We start from the raw sequence: 13,274 nt of genomic DNA on the forward strand, positions 1-13,274 counted from the left end.
AACTACTTTAAAGACCCAGACCGACCCCCCGCTACGAGATTCCCCCCACACCACCGACCCCCCCAGGGGACTCCCCCAGAGCCCCCCCAGCTAACCAACCCCCCTTTACCCCCCACCATCACCACCGTATTTCACACTTCCCCACCCCCATGGGTTCCTCCCCAACCCCCTAACCCAACCCCTCCCTGCAGGCCCGATCTGACCCAAACCCCCACCCCTTTGCAGACCCGAGCTTCGCAACCCCTGACTCCTGACCCTCGCCACCCGAGGTTCACCCAATGCCCCAGAGGTCCCACCCCACCTGAGGTCCAACTCACCCCACGCCCTCCAAGATTCGAATCCCCCACCCCATCAAGGTCCAATCCCAACAACCGCTTCAACCCTCTGACCTCCGATTATCCCCCGACCTCCGATTCCCCCCACCCCCCAAATCCTATCCACTTCCCTTAGACACTTACCTTCTCCCTGGTCTGTCAATTTCAATGGGACATTTAACTTAACTGATTTACGGCAACTCACGCTGTAATGAAGAGGGGCGCATCTTTTTTCAATCTGACTCTGCTGGACTGCGATGCTGGGCCTCGAGGACAGCTGGCTGCCTGGATCTCGCCCAGCCAGAGTCAGAAGGTTGGGTGAAACAGGCATGGATGAAATTTAGAGTAAGTAATTGGTCTCAGAGTGGCAATCCGACGCTAATTGCCACTCCAAGGAGGCTACAGCCCATTATTTCATACATGGGTAAAATCTAGCAGAAGTATGCAGCAGAGGCGGACTATGGTGAGAAACAGCATGCAATGCTGATCTGATGGCAGTGGTGTAATTTTGGAGCTAAAAGCCCTAGCTAACACCCTGCCTTATACTCGCACAACTGTACATGCATTAAGCAACAGGAAGTAAACCACTTCAGGTGCTATTTAAAGAGATCATCGACATGTTAGTCACTGGTTGATTTCTTATTGCTTTTGCTATGATTTAACATATACTTGGTGCTTTCTATATTTGTTTCAAGTTGCAACAGTCTAGAGGAAGTGGTGTGGCAGGTGCTGAAGCAATTTTTGCTGATCTCAAGGCTTATGCACAAACAAGTTGCTCCCTGATATGGGTGTAGGAGTAAGCATTCCCCTTGGAATGCAGCATAACTTGGAGAAGAAGTAGAGGCCAAACTGAGCAGGACAAACTCTAGAAGGTGGTGGAGGATGAAGTGGAGGGTTCTCAGCAGGAGGCCATATTCACTCAGGGTGTTCAGGGAGCAATTCGCCTATCTGAATCTCAGTAAGGAACAATAAGGATGTCATCACTGAAATCTTCCACTTCCACTTCTGTCTCAACTGCTACCTCAGAGCAATGCAGGGACAGCATTGCCAGTGATTGCGAAGGTGAACGTGTTCATGATTTTTATATGCCTGGCTTCTTCCAGATGGAGCTGGAGATATTTGCAGCATTCCCCACTGTTGTCCTGATGACTTCTATTCAAAGATAACTACATTTTGTTCTTTCTTGTCAGAGATTGCTGGCCGGGACAAGCACATGATTTCCCTAGGATTGCATGCTGCAGGGTGCCATAGAGTGCGCACGCATTGAATTACAGGTGTCACACGCCCCCTCTGCCTTGCACCAGAATTCAAATTGACTCTACTCCCTCAATTGATGTGTGACCATAGGCAGTGAATCACACAGGTTAATGCCCGGAATCCTAACAGCAGTCATGGTGCCTTCATTTTATGTCAGTCCACTGTGATGACACCCAACTCTACCTCACCACCAACTCTCTGAACTCGTCCACTGTCTCTAAGTTATCAGATTACTTCTCTACTGAGCATAAATCTGGCTGTCTGGCTGCTCGATGAGCTGACATTTCCTCCAATTAAATGGGAAGACTGAAAACATTGTCTTTGGTCCCTGCCACAAACTCCGTTCATTCGTCACTGACTCCATCCATCTGCCTAGCAACTGCCTGAGGCTGAATCAGCCTGTTCGCCACCTTGGTGTCATATTTGACCTTGATGATCTTCCAATATCCATACCAATACTAAAACTGCGTATCTCCACTACCACAATCCAATGGTGGCTACTGTTTGACAGGGACTATCCATTGACAACAAAGTGGATTTTGCCTGAAAGTCCCTTTGAAAATTGTAATCCACAATGGCAGCAGTGTGAACTGGCATTGCAGCAGTCTGAGCTTCCACTGCAGCAGTCAGATGATGGGTTTCTGCTGCAATGGGAGCTGAGATATCAGCCATGAGATGCTAAATCATGGCTGGGTCCACAGTGTGTGAGTGGAGTTGACCTGCACTTCAATGCTGCAAAGGATGGGCTCCAAGCTCTGCACAAAACCCTGAGCCAACCTGATGCTGGACTCCTCCATGCCCTTAACATTGACTGGCAGATTTCTCAATGCACCAAATATTTTGTTGTGCCGATCCATCTTCTGTAGCTGGCCCAATCAAACTCCTCATCTGAGTCCTTTACAACAGAGCTTGTGTGTGATCTCACCCATTGGTGAGCTGGCACCTGTACATCCTTACTCCTTGCCCTGGCTGCAGTCCACTCATGCCCAGTGTCTCACAATGTGAAAATCCTGTCTCTAACCTATCATCCATATTTACACACTGAGTATCTGGGCTTGCGGCTATGAGCTTGAAGTCATATGGTGCTATGTGTTCATCATCACACTCTTGGTCAGGTCACCCCAAACTGAATTGTTAACTCTGTTTCTCTCCAGAGATGCTACCTGACCTGCTGAGTATATCCAGCATTTCTTGTTTTTATTACTGTCTTCTGGAATTAAAAGTCTGATGATGGTCACAAAACCATTGCTGATTGTCGTAAAAACCCATCTGGTTCACCAATGTCCTTTAGGGAAGGAAATCTGCTGTCCTTACCTGGTCTGGCCTACATGTGATTCCAGACCCACTGCAATGTGGTTGACTCTTAAATGCTCCTTGCACAAGGGCAATTAGGGATGGGCAATAAATGCTGGCCTAGCCCACATCCTATGAATGAATTTTTAAAAAACTTGCACCAGTCACATGACACCTTTCTTTAAGAGGTGCAGGCTAGCTTTAAGTGGTGCTGGGAAGTTGCAATTTTGATCCTCTATCGATCATGGCCAGGTTGCACCTCTTGGGTATTTGCAACAAAAAAAAAAGATAAGGATGAGGTTCTGCTGAGGGGATGGTGTGGGGGTAGTAAGAGGTGTGAGCTTCAACCATCAACAACTTGTATTTCGGAAGAGATTATGGGATGTTGCAGACATAGAATGTGAGAAGGAGGATTAGGGATATGGATACCATCTTCTTTGACAGTTTCAGTTCTACCACAGCCTCAGCAATGGTCAGTCCAATAATGACCAGCGCCATCTCCTCCAGGGACACGCAGATGCATTTGCCTGCCTCTGACTAGCTCCTGCTGCCTGCTTTATGCACCACGTTGACCTGCTGGACAGAGGGAAATGTGTCAGTAAGTACAATCTGTTTGGGTGATGTGGCCGTCATGGTTGAATAGCTGGCAGTGTGTGGAAGCTGTGAGTTGTGGATTTATGGCTTGCAGCAGTGTGAAGCATGTGAGGGTTAGGCAAATCAGCTAAATGTTAAGTTTGAGGCCTGATTTATAGAAGTTGTTGGTTGGTAAGTGATGAGGGTGCGTTGAATTGAGCAGTGGTCTGAGGCTAGTGATGCAGTAGTAGGATATGGCATTTGAAGACCCATTCACTGATCTTGGTCACTCCTGTGAAGTCAATGAACATCTTGCAGCATTGCATTCAGATTCATTGGGCTTGACTCTTGGTGTTAGCCTCCACAGCTGTTTGCTCCCACTGCCTTCTGAGCATGTGTCTGGAGGGCCACATGACCTCTGTAGAACAGGCCCTCTCTCCTTCTTTCCACCTCTTCCACCAAGACCTCCAATGGAACATGTGAAAAATCTTGGAGCCCGCTCCTCCCATATTCTGCCATTCTTCATTGTTTCCAGGGACAGAGTTGCTTTCTGTACAAGTGCATGTATAGAGGTGGTGGCATAGTGGTATTTCACTGGACTAGTATTCCAGAGACCCACTGGATTCAAATCCTACCACCACAGCAGATGGTGAAATTTGAATCCAACAAAAATCTGGAATTAAAAGTCTGATGATGATCACACAACCATTGTCGATTGTTGTAAAAACCCATCTGGTTCACTAATGTCCTTTAGGGTAGGGAATCTGCTGTCCTTAATTGGTCTGGCCTACATGTGACTCCAGACCCCCAGCAATGTGGTTGACTCTGTTCCTTGCACAAGGACAATTAGGGATGTTTAGGCAATAATTGCTGGCCTAGCCAGTGACACGCACACCCCATGAATGAATTTTTAAAAAACTTGCTCCAGTCACAAGGCACCTTTCTTTAAGAGGTATAGGCTAGCTTTAAGTGGTGCTGGCAAGTTGCAATTATAGCGCTGGCTATACATGTTGCAATTATTTAACAGAGCAGGCATCATGGAGATAATGTGCTTCCTGCATTTTGATTAATGGGTGCAGATTTATCATGCTTCGCAATCCCCACACCTATTTTCAGGTATAGCCCCCCCCCCCCCCCCCCCCCCACCCCCCCTTATTCTAGTAAAGGCCAATTTGAGTACATGTCCAGTGTTGTGACATCATGGTTCTGGTCAGATTCTTAAAGGGGGGAAGAGAAGTATAGGGAGGGAATTCCAGAGCTTAGGGCCTTGGCAGCTGAAGGTATTGCCAAGAATGATGCAGGGATGAAAATCAGGGATGAAAATTGGGGATGCTCAAGAAGTCAGCTTTGGAAGAGCACAGAAATCTCAGAATGTTGCAAGGCTGAAGGAGATTACAGGGATAAGGAGGGATGAAACTGTAATGGGGTTTGAAAACAAGGATGAGAATTTTAAAATCGAGGTGTTGCTTGACCAGGGGCAGGATTTTCCGGTTGGCGAGCAGGGGCGGGGCCCGCTTGCCAATGCATAAAATGACGCGGGGTGACGTTGGGTGGAACTCCCAACGTCACCCCGCGTCATTTCCATTTTCAGGTCGGCGGGGGCGCAGCCAAATCAGCTGCGCACCCGCCGACCTGTCAACAGCCTATTGAGGCCATTGAAAAACTAATTAAGGTCATTAATGGATCAGCCCATCCAATCTTGAGTTTGGTGGGTAGGCTGGGAGCCCTGGCGGGCATTAGAAAAAGCATGAAACCTCATCGACAGGTGGGATGAGTTTTCATGAGGATATGTAAATTTTTATCAAATCTTTCAATAGAAGTTATGGACATGTCCCAACTCAAGTGACAGTGTCACATGAGGGGACGTCAGGAAAATTTTTAAATCATTTTTATTGAAAACTTTAATTCCAAGCCAATCTCCCTGAGGCAGCACTTTGCCTCAGGGAGCTCTGTGCGCTCTTTTGTGCGCATACGTGAAAGAGCGCACTCCCAGCTGAGGGAATCCCCCCACCCGCCCACACAGGGAGCACATAGCGCTTCCTGACGGATGTCACGCTAAGGCCCGCCCATGTAAAATGGCGGCGCACCCCCGATTGGGGGCACCAATCCGGGACATGCCTGCCCATGCTCGGTTCCGCTCCCCCCCAGGTGGACATTTTTCCCCAGGAGTCAGTGTAGGTCAGCAACTCTGGGGAGATGAAGGATCCTATTGTTTGACTGTTCAAGGACTTAGTTGAGTTGCTGCAGATGAATTGAAATGAAACTTGGTTTCCTGTACTGTTTTCATACCTCAGCTCGATCAGTGAAGGGATAAACCTAATCAAAAAGTATAGAACAGTGGCTTTAAAACTATCAGCCTGAGTTCTTGGCTTTGAGGCCCTCTGTTGGTAGGATTTATATTTCTATGGGTTTTCCTGGTGACACTCCGGGATCTTTGGTTCAAGAACAGCTTGATGCTGGTATAAAGACTCGTCTATATTCTTTCAACAAAATGTCTCATATATCTCATAGCTGGACATTCCTACTGTCCAATTTGTACTAAAAGGAAATTAAACTATTTTCTTCCAAGCATTAGAATAATGGTTACCTCCTAAAGAAAACAGTGGGTCAACCAGTGCAAATCCTGTCCTCTAAAATCTTGTTCAGATGCTGTTTTGGACATTGCACCCTCATTAGGTTGGAGTGCTCTGTAATGGTGCATATTGTTATAATTATTGGAGATACCATCAATAGGCTTGCAATGTTGTTCTGAGCAGAACTACAAATAACTATTCTGGATAGAAAACGTGTCCATTTTACCCGCCTATCCCCTTCATGCATTTTAACAGTAACCTGCCTCCAATAAATAAACTAATATTTCTGCTATTAGAGGGAACTAGTAGAGGGAACTTATTGTACAATTGACGTGCTTACTGCTGTACCATACAATTAACAAGAGGTCTATTTTACTTTGGTTTGTAGGTCCGCCCCATCCCAAGCTGCTGCTGCAGGAGGACCTCCAGGTGGGCCAGGAAATCCTGGAGATGGAGGACCAACGCAACCAGTCAACACCACCAGCAACAGAAGGCTGCAGCAAACACAGGCTCAGGTCGATGAGGTAGGTTCCATTCCACTGTGGCTGGGCTTGAGAAAAGGAAAATTAAGCCCACTGACATTTGATCAAGTTGATCCAAGATATAGCACATTGGAATTGCATCAGGAAGCTGGTTTTAAAACAAACTATAGTCAAGTGACTGATTTTTTTTCTCTGTGTGTATAAAAGGAAATTTTACAAACACTTGAAAATGTGGCTGTCCCCAAAGTATGGTTGAGGCATCGGAAAGGTTGTAGGGCAGGAATAGTCTGAGGACTACATGGAAATAAGTGTGCACGTTTTCAGACATGAGTTTTCAATGTAACCTAGACCACCAGAGGCACAATGTGAAATGTCACAATACGCCAGAACAGACCACAGGCTTTCTGCATACACACTGTTGACAACAGCCTGGGAATATGGTCTCAGTCTCACCTTACAAAATAAATCTATGATTTAAAAGCAAAATATGAAATAACTCCCAGTTAGGACTGAACACAACATTTGCACAGTAATGAATAAGCTCTACACCCTTGGCTTGAAATCTTTCTCTGTATTCTGCCAGGTCGGCCACTAGGTGGCCCTATGTTTCCATGAGTTGGTGAATCTGACATTAACCAATCTTGATGTAAAAACGAATGTCATCTGTGAATTATCTACATACAGACCAATTTATATATAATGTAAGTCTATGTAGACAATGCAATTAGATTACAATCGCATCTGGTTTCAATACTTACATTGTATTGGTGCCAATTTTTTTCTTATTGCGCTCTTTGAAGATCTTTGAAACATTTTCCGACATTTAAAAACCCAAGCCCTTTATTATTAATTTGAAAACAAATTCAGCTTTTTTGCTGCTGGCCCAGGAAAGTCCATAAGGCCCATACTTTTTAGAATATTTGTGTTTTCAATTCTTATTAAAACTTTCTGTGTAAAACACATATAAAACCTACACTTAAAAAATATGCAAACAGCACAATATGTTGATTCCAGTTGTCCATAGTGAAGACACTGGTTTGCTGTTTCATACTTACCCTGTATTTTTTGCTTGAAATAGATAAATGAGAAAGATATACCTCAACGCAAAGAACTACTACCTGACAGTGAACCTAACTCTTCTTCTTAACAATTATTCTGATGCACCCTACTCCTTCCCTGTCTATTGAGCTTAAATGACATCCACTTGGACAAATTGTAATCCATTCATTATCTTAAAGACTTCAATCATAACCCCTTGAAGTGTAAGCTGTTTCAGCAGAGAAATCCCCACTTCTCTCAGACAGTCTTGATAAAAAAGGGCTCTTACACTTGGGATCAAACAAGAGGTGCACTTTCAGCCATTTCCAAGGCTTTGACATTTCCAGATGTGAAGAGAGGATGCGGTTTTGTTGGTCCACTTCCTATTCCCATCCTCTCTATTGTATTGTGTGCTCACTTCTCCTTAAAAACAGTAGCACACATTGAGCTGTTGACACTGGTAGAATGGCAGACACAGTTATCCATATATATCAGGGTGATATCCTTGGGGGTTGTAAAGACAAGATTATGCATCGTGCTTCTGCTGTTCGTGGAAAGAGTTGTCAGAACATTGTACAGCTGATGTTCCTATTGAAGGAAATAATGCTGGAAAATGTACATTGCCATTTAATAGGCAAGTGGAAAAGACTTGCATTTATATAGCACCTTTTAAGGCCTCAGGATGTCCCAAACTTTTGAAGTTTAGTTACTGTTGTAATGTAAGAAATGCAACACCCAATTTGAGCTCAGTAAGGTCTCAATGAGGTAAATGACTGGGTAATCTGTTTTATTGGTGTTAGTTGAGAAGTAAATATTAGCCTAGACATTGGGAGAACTCTTCTGTTTTGCTTTGAATAATGTCCTGGGACTTATTTATGAAACACCTGAGAGGGCTGACGGGTCCTTAGTTTAATGTATCATCTGAAGGATGGCATCTCCATCAGGGCTACTGTGGGAAGATAGCCAAATACTGTAAGAGTGAATGGATGGAATGGAACATGTACATGCCAGAAATAGTTGTTGAATTATATAACTATGAGGTAACAGTGCAGTCCCCTACCTTAGTATTCCCAGTGAGGCCATTGAACCTTCTCCAGGACTGATGCAGGTTTTTGAGACAGTGTTGCTTATAGTAAAATCCTCAGCAATTTCCCTGATGAGTCCTAAGGCCCACTCTTGGAAGTAGGTAGCAAGAGGTTGCATCTCCTCTGCTGTACATGCTGCAGTATGATTTCTATAGCCTCCCCTTTGAACCATGGCCATCAGTTGCAAACATGATCAAGTACTGACATTTTCCTTTGCTTTGATAGGATTCCCTTCAGGTTGGGTAGAATTCCCTTCAGGTTGCTGCAAGCCCTTTAGAAAGGTCTGAACTCTGCCTTGTCACCAAGGTTATGAACCCAGAACTAGAGCCAGTTTCAGGAACGTTCGAGGCAAGTATGTCCAAACCATGCACCTTATGATTGGACAACTGGGCTATCATGTAAACTGACTCATGTTATCTAATCTACAAATATATTCCTACAGCAAGAATGTTTCTGAAGTGGGATGGAGAAATCTTTAAAAAAAAATTTGTGGAAGACAATGGCTTGTGGATGCCTTACTGAAATGATGAAATTTATATTAAATGTTCAATCATACTTAAGAGCCTGAAATTGTGAAATGTGTCCTCGGTCTGTGCTTCCCAGGTAGTGGACATCATGCGAGTGAATGTGGACAAAGTCCTTGAGCGAGATCAGAAGCTATCAGAGCTCGATGATCGTGCAGATGCACTCCAAGCTGGAGCATCACAATTTGAAACAAGTGCTGCTAAGCTGAAGAGGAAGTATTGGTGGAAAAATTGCAAGGTGAGGATGTTTGAATTACATGATATAAAACTGCACAATGCCTGAAAACAAAATGAAAGGAACTTGATGGCAGTGAATATTACTAGGGCTATAAATCTATGTTAGGACCTACAGCTTTTAATGTGGCAGAAGGTTAAAAGATAGATATTAAAATTTAATTGTCTGATACTACATGGGTAATTCTGTGCTTATATATGCTTACCCAATTGATAAAATAACCCTAAAAAGGAATACACTGCAACTGTATAATCTAATTAATGGTAATGCATTAACATAAACCGCAAGATCAAATATCAGCTTTTAAGGAATGACATTTAAATTCAAAATTTCATTAGAGCCCTGAAGTTGCACCTTACTATCTGTTAAATGATATGTGTGAGACAATTTTAAATGTAATCAAAATGTTTACTATTTAGGATAGATATTGTATTTAATAGAGTCGGGTTCATTTCATAAAAACTACCACTTAGTTCATGAATTCAAACATAAATAGCAGAACATGAATACCCATCTAGCAGGTCTTTGATATGTGTTTCTTTAACCATTAACTTCAGGATGTTTCTAATCTCCCAGTGCCAACTCATTGGATGCAGATGCTTCCATAATAAAGCTATTCAAATGCCAAGATTGGCTTTAGTTCTGTAATATTAACTCTACTGCAAAACTAAACACGTCAAACGTTAAGTAGACTTCGGGAGGTTTTTTTCTGCGATATACCTCAATAAAACAAAAGAAAACTTTCAAAAGAATGTGCTTGTGACTGAGGAAATGTTGTCCTTTATTATCATTTTCCATGTCATCCTTTTTCTATATCCTTTCTACTTCATTATTCTGTCCTTCGTTTCTACTTTTTATAATTTCAACATTTTTCTTACAGCAAACCCAGCTAGATTATATTAGATGCTTCATGTTCTTGAAATAAATTTGAAACATTTCACTTATACTTTTCTGCTTCCCAAGCTGTTGTAAGTTTCGGTATGTAGCTACAAATAATACTGGGCCAGAATTTACCATATTTATCAAACATTTAGACTTCCTTTGCACATTTAGTTTCCATGAGCTTTTACAAGGTACGTTGCTGTAGCTGGGATATCAAAATTGCACAGTTCCCTTGACAGGGGATCTGGGACCTGTATGAACAAAGCAAACAACTGTGTATACCCTTAATCAATCAAATTGAAAAATTGTCAATGAAACATCAAGGGCCATGACACAGCAGGTTGACTAATACACAAATAAAAATAGAAAATTCCTGGAAATACTGAGCAGTTTAGGCAGTATCTGTGGAGAGAGAGAGAGAGAACCAAAATTAGCATTTCAACTCAAAAACCTTTCAAAGCTTTCAAAGTGATGTTTTATAGACAGGAAGTGTGTGCATAGTTAAGATTGGAAACCTTTTGAAAGGTTTTTGAATTTAAATATTAACTGTTTCTCTTGTCAAAGAGTGGTGCGTCTACATTAGAAATTACTGCCCCTTCAGTTTTACCTCCCATATATCACTACAAGTGGAAGAGGATTGCTGTACAAAATGTATTTAGAAATAACAAAATTAACTAAATCTGACTTTACTAAATATATGCTTATCCACTCTACTTGCCTAATTTCTCTCTTGTTATACTTATAGATGGTGATTATACTTGGAGCAATATGTGCATTCATTATCATCGTTATCATAAGTAAGTACCTCTACTGGAATACATGATAACTATGCATTGTTTCATACTAACTGCCTTATTTTGTGGTGATAATTTAGATTTGAAAAAAACACTTGATTCTACATTCTTCCCAGCACTCCGTTGTACACATGGAGCTTTTCTCTGTATATTATTTTTTATTCGTTCACTGGATGTGGGTATCACTGGCTAGGTCAACGTTTCTTGCCCATCCCTAATTGTCCTTGAGAAGGTGGTGGTGTGCTGCCTTCGTGAACTGCTGCAGCCCATGTGGTGTAGGTGCACCCACAATGCTGTTAGGGAGGGAGTTCCAGGATTTTGATCCAGTGACAGTGAAAGAATGACAATATATTTCCCAGTCAGTGTGGCTTGGAGGGGAACTTGCAGGTGGTGGTGGTGTTCCCATGTATCTGCTGCCCTTGTCCTTCTAGCTGGTAAAGTTTGAGAGTTTTGAAGGTGCTGTCGAAGGAGCCTTAATGAGTTGCTGCAGTGGATCTTGTAAATAATACACACTACTGCCACTGTGGATGAGTGGTGGAGGAAGTGAATGTTTAGTTGATGAAGAGGGTGCCGAACAAGTGGGCTTTTATGTCCTTGATAGTGTCGAGCTGCTTGAGTGTCGTTGGAGCTGGATTGATTGAGGAAAATGGAGAGTAGTCCATATTTTTGTGAACATTTGTTATAATCTGCAGTCCCAATTTGAACCTAACTCACCCAGTGCGAATGGGACACACTTATTTTACACCCCAGCCAAGTTTACTCTCCATTGACAGAGCATTAAATCAGCTTCCAAGTTGACCATGCCCCATTCCTGCCAAGATGTCCAGTAGCTTAAAATCATTCAGATATGTTTGTTTAGCAATGTATTCTTCATTTGTTTTTTAAAGTTCAGAGCGCATAAAAGGGTGATAGGGAAAGGCTCCAGAATGCAAGTAGATAAGAGCACATGGTACTATTAAGGGTGGGATTGTGTGGATTGGCAATTTTGGAAGGTGGTCTTAGTGGTGTATTGGAATGTTGAGGTATGTTGGTGTTGTCAAGGAAGTCATTGGGTCTGGCAATAGGGGGAAGAGAATTCTGAGATGCAAGATTATTGAGACTGCACATTGTGAAGCTTGCTGGGTGTGACAGTTGTCATGAGTTATGGGATATATGGGATATTATGGTGTGGGAAAAATTAGAGGAGGTTACTGGTTGTGGCAGTACTGGAAGGGGATCCTAGGCAGTGAGAGGATGGGATCTTGGAGGGTTTGGTGAGGGTCCAAGAATCTTAAGTCAATGTGAGGTGGATATTGGAGTTCGGGAGCAGTGGACGGTATACTGAAGTATGAGAGCATTAGTTAAGGAGGTCCCTGTCTGTTGGACTGTTGGAAGGAGGGACTGAGGTCTGCGAGTGTTTGATTGGACATGGTAAAAGTACTGGGGAGAGAAAGTTCAAAGGACTACAAGCATCAGGGAGAGCAATTTTGGAGTCTGAGAATTAAAGAAGGTGGGGGTTTGGGTCCTCAATGTGATGAATTGGGCAAATCCTGGGGTCTGAAAGTAGCTCTTCAAGGCAACACTGTACCTCATCAAACTGTGCCCAACCAACTCCTGTCCTTTCACAGACACTTCCTCTACCTCCAAATGTTAGTTCATATTGATACCTGATGATGTACATCCTAGGGTCTTAAAGAGGTGGCTGTAGAGGTAATGGTTGCATTGGTTGTAGTCTTCCAAAATTCCCTAGATTTTGGAAGTCTCCCAGCAGATTAGAAAATCGTGAATGTAACACCACTATTCAAGAAAGGAAGGAGACAAAGCAAGAAACTATAGGTCAGTTAGTCTAACATCTGTCATTGGGAAAACGCTGAATCCATTATTAAGAGGGTAGTAGTAGGACATTTAGAAAATCATAATACAATCAGACAGTGTCAACAGAGTATTGTGAAAGGGAAATCATGTTTGGCAGATTTATTACAGTTCTTTGAGGATGTAACAAGAAGGGTGGACAAAGGGGACAAGCAGCTGTGTATTTGGGTGTCCAAAAGGCATTTGATAAGGTGCGACGCAAAAGGTTACTGAACAAGAAAAGAACTCATGGTGCTGGGGGTGATATATTAGCATAGATAGAGGAGTAGCTAACTAACAAAACAGAGTTGGGAAAAATGGCAGGGGTGTAGTGCCGAATTTTGCGGTGCAGGAACTCTAAGAAAATATGTTGGCCACATCATTTCTAAATCTG

The 13,274-nt window shown here is 43.0% G+C and overlaps 1 protein-coding gene across 1 annotated transcript in view; it reads left to right on the forward strand.

The window, feature by feature from the left end:
• Positions 1–11,079, forward strand: part of LOC121287514 (vesicle-associated membrane protein 2-like) — a 136,891-nt gene extending 125,812 nt beyond the window's left edge. The window contains exons 2-4 of the mRNA XM_041205451.1: positions 6,399–6,534; positions 9,219–9,377; positions 11,002–11,079. Of these exons, the coding sequence (XP_041061385.1) occupies positions 6,399–6,534; positions 9,219–9,377; positions 11,002–11,079 (373 nt within the window). The remainder of the gene's footprint in view (positions 1–6,398; positions 6,535–9,218; positions 9,378–11,001) is intronic.
• The last annotated feature ends 2,195 nt before the right edge of the window (positions 11,080–13,274 follow it).

This window comes from Carcharodon carcharias, chromosome 2, assembly GCF_017639515.1.
Source record: "Carcharodon carcharias isolate sCarCar2 chromosome 2, sCarCar2.pri, whole genome shotgun sequence".
Taxonomy (NCBI): Eukaryota; Metazoa; Chordata; class Chondrichthyes; order Lamniformes; family Lamnidae; genus Carcharodon; species Carcharodon carcharias.